The following is a 7,512-nucleotide window of genomic DNA, read 5'->3' as shown; positions in this document are numbered from 1 at the left end:
CTTTACAATAAGTTGTATAATTTGATTTCTTTTTCTTGTCTATTATAGATCAGTTATTCCTATATTTAGAATTTTTCCCAAGTTTTTTAATCCATCCTAAAACCCGACTTTAAATCCAGTTTTAAAAGTCGATGAAAGTCGGAATCCTAGGTCTTATGAATCCAAGCAATTGCAGCGAGATTTCATAAGGATGAATTTCCAATGTGGAAATACCTTTTTTTTGGGTCCAGGTTCCCTGCGATCTGACAGGTACTTCCCCAGTTTGAAGGAGCCCAGCACTGGACCTAGGCGCAGTCCGGCTGGGATGTTGGTGTCAGCGCCGACGCTGGTGGCAGGAGCCCGGCTCGGGTGCATTGCTGCCTGTAGGTATGAGCAGTCAGGGACCCCAAGTAGCACTCAGAGTGACAGAAGAGAGAGCAGAGGAGAGGACAGCACTCAGGCGTATCTCCGCCTGCACAGTGACGCGCTAGCTGTGTGTACGCCGGCTTTTCTATAGGAGGGCTACCCCCTTGGCACCACCATGCTCTAGGGCGCAGAGTTTGGTGAGAGAGTTGAGCTGTTCCAGCAGCTGCGGCGTTTCATCCAAAGAGGGTCACATGGAGACTTTCCCTAACCCTTTCTGCATAATCAGCTCCCATGAATGGTAACCAGACAATGGTCCAGGCGACCTTCCCATTCCTAAAAATCCAATTTGTCAAGGGCAAAGAAAAGACTCCGCTGAATCAAAGGTCTGGAGGGACCATTAATCCTCAGCATGGGGTATTGTCCCCAAGACAGTTACGATATTTTAAGTGACAAATCCACTGTATAATTTCTCCATAAATTTTACTCCCCTTCATTGTTGGCCGGCCAACCAGTCCTGAAAATAAGGGACTGTTTTAAGTCTACTTGGCTGATCCTTTTCAGGTTTAATATACTTCAAAGATTTTTAATTCTCTTCCCCTTGGCTTTATCGCAAAGAACTGGTTAACAATGGGACCAGGAATGTTTGGGGACTTGTTAACTCCTATTGATTCCTGGCGTGTGCCAAACACTGCGCAGGTACTTGATGGGGGACTACACAAGTACATGCAACTTTTTTCTTAAATAATGATCTTGTTGGATTGGATGGGTGGACATGTTGACAGGTGCTTATTTTATGAAGCCATCACTAGCTAATATGACAAGTATTGCTTAGAGTTACATTTCTTTAAAATAAACAGGGTGATCTATTGTTATAAGTGTATACTGAAACCAGATGTACATTGCAAAATGCCAATAGAAGAATAGATTCAACTGGAAATATGAGCATGAATTGTGGCTGATCTATTGTTATCAATGCAAAATATAGCGATGTATTCATTGCAAAATACCAATAGGAGAAATATATAATAAACTGGAAATATGAGCATGAATTGTGGCTGGTATCTTGTTATCAATGCAAAATGTAGCCATGTATGCATTGCAAAATACCAACAGAAGAAATATATAATAAACTGGAAATATGAGCATCAATTGTGGCTGATCTATTGTTATCAATGCAAAATGTAGCCATGTATGCATTGCAATATGCCAATAGAAGAAATATATAATGAACTGGAAAAACGAGCATCAATTGTGGCTGATCTATTGTTATCAATGCAAAATGTAGCCATGTATGCATTGCAAAATGCCAATAGAAAAAGCTTTCTGATAATCAGGTAATTACCGGGAAATATGAGCATCAATTGTAGGCGACCTGCTTTTATCAATGCAAAAGGTAACCAGGTATAAAGTGTAAAATGCCATTAGAAGCTTTTTGATACTTAGATTATAAAAGGGAAATGTTAGCAACAATTGTGGATGACCTATTCCTGTCAATGCAAAATGTGTCCAAGTATAAAATGCAAAATGCCTTTAGAACGTTGCAATGATATGCAATAATGTAGGATATTTATAGTGTATTATGAACATATGCTTACTGTATATTACAATTTAATTATTATATGCTGTAGCGAGCAGTACACAGGTGCTTGGAGGGGCATACCACATACCACCAAATCAGTGACAGTAAAATGGACAACACACACACCAGATGTCTATTTTTCAAAGACTTTATACAAAAGTATCCTTAATTTAAAGAGTTAAGTTATTACATGCAACTGAAATTTATTATTTTTAAACATAAAGTCACTCTTGTGATTTCTTTACGTGTGTATCCGTGTTATGTGCTTGTAAATGTGTTTTATCGATGATATATATATATATATATATATATATTTATATATATATACTCAAATATTCACTTAATAAATGTATATATATATGTATAATGATATATCTTATTGGCTGTCATTCTACCCAGTGCATTGGATAGGTTTGTAATGTATTTGTAGAAAGAAATTGTTACAATGATGATTTTAGTTTGCTTTTCTAAAATCTTTCTTTCTTATATAATAACTAGAAGTATTACAATGTTATAAATTCTCCAGCAGTGTCAGTAATCAATTAGTAATGAGATGTGATATAGGGAATTACAATGTAAGAAAGTTACTGGAGGGCTTTAAATAATATTATGTATAATTATATATACATATATATATATATATATATATTTATATATACCTCTACGTAATATGTTGCCACTTTATAGGTACAGTTTTGTACATATGTATATTTTTTTATACCACTAATAATAATAACACTTTTTTTTACATTGGTAAATACATTTTGCTTTTTTTTTATTTTTGTTTTTTTTTCACAGTAATGCATACATAATATCACAAAATAGCCTAAAAGTATATATTTTTTTGACAGTTCTGGAACAGGTATATATGCATGGACAGCACTAGACAGGGCTCACATGTTACAATCTTATGGACTTGGAACATCTGATGTCTAAAAATCCACCCATCAACACAGCAAGATCTTAACCACACCTCATGTTTTGTTAATGGAAATACAGAGGATACAAAAGCTTAAAAAATACTTGAGTAACATGAACTGCAAAATTTACACACATCATGTGAAGTGTACAGATATTACAGACATATGCATTTCTCATCTGTACATTAATTAAGAAACTTGTTTAACTTTGTTAACCTTTTTTTTTTTAATGTTATGATTGCAGTAGTTTCATGTCTCGTAAACACATCTCTATATGAACGTTGTTAGGTCAAAAAATGACCTGCTGTATTCTGTCAGAAATCCAATTAACTCCAACTTTCCTGCCTGAGGTGACCTCCTTGCTGCCCTTTTTGTTTTCTGTCTTCTGAGCTATGGCTCAGAAAAGGAGTGTAGTCCAATAAAAGAAAAAAAAAAACTGTACAGGGCTGACAACACTGGTTGGGCTTTTATTTCAGCAAATGCATTGTGCTGTCAGCTTAATAAAGAAGTTAAGAGCACACTGGATTTATGGTGGGTACGTGCAGCAGCCGTAAAGGAATAAACCATAGCAAAAAGGGCATGTATTGAGATGTAATAAATATGATTGCATATACCATATCATGTATAACACGTCACTCTATCCACTTTGCCTCATCATCTTGAAAATAAACTTTGTAAAGCGCTGCGTAATATGTTGGTGATATATAAATATTAGTTAATAATAACTTATATCTGAAATAAAATGCAGATTGGTAATACTAGTACCATAATTTGCACCTCATCATATTGTACTTTAAATGGTTTAATATATATTACCACCATGCCCACCATGGCAAGACTGGAGAGACATTTTCCAGGCCTTATTGGATTTTGGCTGGCTTACTATATACTCCCTGCTGACCAGTGAATCTTGTGCCAATGTGTCCAAACATCTAACAACTTAAGTGGAGGTCTGTATCAAGTTTAGGATCATGATGGTTGTCTGTTGTAATTATTTTTAAATACACTCATTGGCCACAATATTCTATACATCTTGTTAGTACTAGGTTGGACCCCCTTTCATCTTCAAAACTGCTATAATTTATGTGGCATAGATTTACCAAGGTACTTGAAATTATAAGTAAAATCATTGTTGTGTTCATGAAATCAGTTTAAAATGATTTTACAATTTTCTATTATCCAATTTTGGCAAGCCTGTTTATAGCTAGTGGAATGGCACTTGATGTGGTCTCTTACTGCTGTAGTCCATCTACTTCAAAGTTCAATGTGTTGTGCATTCAGAAAAGCTTTTCTGCATATCTGTTTTATAAAGATGGGTTGAATTACCATTGCCTTTCTATCAGCTCAACTCAGTTTGGCCATTTTCTCCTTTTCTATTTCCCCTTTTCAGATCATTCTCTGTAAATCCTATAGATGGTTGTACATGAAAACCCCAGCAGAAGGCTTTCTGAAATACTCAGACCAGCCCATAGGATTTTCAGTCACTTAAACCCCCTTTCTTCCCCATTCTGGTGCTTGGCTTGAACTTCAGTAGGTTGTCTTGACAATGTCTACATACTAAAATACACTGAGGTTCTGCCATGTGATTGGCTGATCAGATACAAACTGTTAAAAAGGTGTACCTAATAAAGTGGCCAGTGAGTGTATATAATTTTAGGAAGCTTCAGACATCTATAAAGGGATAATTTAGATAATCTCACTGGACCACCAATGGCTATAATAAACAAACTTTAGTCAGCATACTTTTAATTTGTGGCACATACAGATAAGTGGTGAGTTTTTGAAAAGACTGAGCAAGTTTTTACAAATAGTGCTTGGAAAGGACAGGATTGGGCCCAATTAGTTACAAATTATGTTTTACAGGAGTAGGGATGGAGTACTTGTGTTTTCAAATACATTTGAGGAGAGGTCTCTGGTCTGAGTGTCTGCAAATTATGCTCAGAAATGACTGGGTTAGAATACAAGTGTTCCCAAAATATGTTGCTGATTTAATTGAAGGGTAAATATGCTTGTATATGTCCTTGCTTATGTTCATTTCAGAAATGTAGGTTCAGATCAAAATGTTATTTTTATTTTGCAGAACCTGACTGGGTCATAGAAGTGAAAGCATGTTCAAGAGTCAGGTTGATTTACTAAATAAATATTATAGCCAATTTATGGTGCAGCCTATTTACTTAGCAAAGTGTAAAATAACTTTAAATGTGAGTGGTAATGAAGTGAACTGATTTATTTCACACATAATTGGATATTCAAAGTGAGCATAGTTTTACCCTATCCCAGTTTTAATGTAGTGAAGTACACAGGCTTTTTGCATAAATCAATAGCAATGACTCCTTTGGTAAAACGGTCTCTGTACACAAGTAGAGGGGCTTTGTTATGAAGGCCCCCAATAAAATGGCCTGCTATGGTAGCCACCTTCTTGCATTCTTAGGCATCTTTACATTACAGACTTCACTACGGTCTCCAGAGAGAGAAGATGATCCCTTTGATCATCCTTGTGAATGGTAGATAGAACAGGGTAGAAAAGGACAAACAAGAAGTCGAGGGGCAATAAATTTAAGTAGTGAACATGTCCCCCTAACCTCTGGCCTGGTGATTCTAAGATGACACTGTTTAAATTACACGATGAGAGGTAAAAGGCTTTACTAGGGAAAGGTGCCCTACTGCTTCATTTGGAGAGTCTCCATCCAGTCCTTAATGAGTCAAAAGGCGTGAACGACACGCGAACAATTTTATCAATAGGGCCATGTAAAGACTGGCTGTGAGGAAAGTTATTTATTAATATAGCCAATTGTGGCTGGTTCCCATCCACTAAGAAAAGAAAAGGCCTGCTCTGGAAGCATTCACACCAGCTACCCAATTTTTATTCTGTCCTGTGGCTCAAAGTTGAAGTTCCCCAAGTGAAATAAATTGTCCACAAAAGGGAATAGGAACACATTTTCTTTCATTTTTCCTTCCCTTAAAAAGCAAGGGTGAAACCAATCTAATGTGCCCAGTGGAGCAAGATACAGCATGAAAGGCTGGGTGTTAAACGTAAAAGCAGTGTTTGGAGCAAATGGGATGGAAAATTAAATGAAATTAAATAGCTTGAACAAACGTATTGTCCCTTATTAAAAAGACACATTAATTACATGGTTTCAGCTTTATTCCAACACAATGTTTAGACTCAATCAAAACATTCCACCATGGTTTTATAGACTCAGACGGAGTTTCTGGAAGCCTTCTTAACAGAAATAAACTTTTCCACAAAGATAACTTTGATGGAAGATATTTTATAAGCCGAGTCCTGTTTGCACCAAGCTCTGAACTACCCATGCCCTTAAGTAACAGTCTGGCACAGTGTGCTTTGTTGTATTTAACAGGTTGCACATAATGAGGCATGAATGTAAGGGAACAACAGTCACTTACAGAAGCACAGTTGCAGAGAAGTGTTTCATTTGGAAGTTCAAAGCGCAATAACAACCAATACCCTCTACGCTACATGAAGATTACCATCATTGCCAATATAATTTAGCCAAGCACGGGTTAAAATTGTGCAATTTTTTTTTCTCATCTAGCTTGGTGTATTTGGTTGCCAGCAGTTTCGCTATTTTTTTTTCTCTTTATTTTTTTTTCACAAGATCACATTAGTTTTTGCCTGTACAATGTAACACTATAATAGACAAAAAACAAATAAACATATATATATATATATATATATTTTGTCCTTTTTTATTGAGTGTTAGAAATGTCAATAAACATTTTTCATATCTTATTTATTGTTTGCATGCATGCTGTCTTTACATTTTATTTGTATTTATACTTTTTTTTTTTTTTTTTTACATATGTGTCCTTCTATCTTGTTCCCTATAAAAAAATACACTAATACAGTAATTATAATTTTTATTAGTAATAACATATTACCAATAACATTAACAATTGTAGAACTAATAATAATGTTAATTTTATAATAATAATAATAATAACAGTCTTGTCATTATCATTGTTATTCAGGGTCATCTTGAGATTTTTATTGATTCCTCCCCCTTCCCAGTCAGTATTCTATTCCTATGTGAATGGAAAACCTGCTACCCATGGCTTGCAAGTGGAAAAGGACCAGAAGGCCAGGGGGTTAGGTCTTTCTATTGCAAGCATATCCTAACCAACTGTGCAGTGCACATAAGAAGCGGGTGGGATATGAAGTCAGCCTTTGAATAGTAATTAAGAATCTATGGGAATCCCAGCAGATGACATGATACCAATTTAGATATGTTTATTATTAAGTACAAATCACATTAATGATCACACAGAGATACAGTTGGGAAGCAATGTACTTTACCATAAAACACAGTTTAAATGAGATGGATTAAAAACCCTGATTTGTGACATCCATTGTGATCTCCTTTCTGCTGGCTTCTCTCGCTTGACAAGGTACAAATAAAAGTGGCTGTGCTGGTCCCTGAATTGATATGTTTCGGTGTACCTTATACAATCATACCTTTTCTCCTCATAGCCTCATAGAATAAGCCACTCTCTCAATTCGATTTTCCTTGCTGCTGGACACATTTAAGGGAGACTCTATTGGTGAAGTTCATTTCTAGGCAAATGTATTCAAGGCCTGATTGGAATGAATAGGACCGTGTGTCAGCCGCCCCTAATTGGGATTAAAGCACTTAGAAGCATATGCGG

At 35.8% G+C, this 7,512-nt stretch overlaps 1 protein-coding gene across 1 annotated transcript in view; it reads right to left on the bottom strand.

Moving 5' to 3' along the window:
* The window catches only part of PRDM13 (PR/SET domain 13), a 5,838-nt gene extending 5,342 nt beyond the window's left edge, over positions 1-496 (bottom strand). Inside the window, exon 1 of the mRNA XM_072408692.1 lies at positions 214-496. Coding sequence (XP_072264793.1) covers positions 214-354 — 141 coding nt within the window. The 5' untranslated portion in view covers positions 355-496. The remainder of the gene's footprint in view (positions 1-213) is intronic.
* Positions 497-7,512: the final 7,016 nt, after the last annotated feature.

Source organism: Pyxicephalus adspersus, chromosome 4 (assembly GCF_032062135.1).
Source record: "Pyxicephalus adspersus chromosome 4, UCB_Pads_2.0, whole genome shotgun sequence".
In the NCBI taxonomy this organism is placed as follows: domain Eukaryota; kingdom Metazoa; phylum Chordata; class Amphibia; order Anura; family Pyxicephalidae; genus Pyxicephalus; species Pyxicephalus adspersus.
The sequence above is the reverse complement of the archived record's forward strand: the minus strand, read 5'-3'. Positions and strand labels throughout refer to the sequence as shown.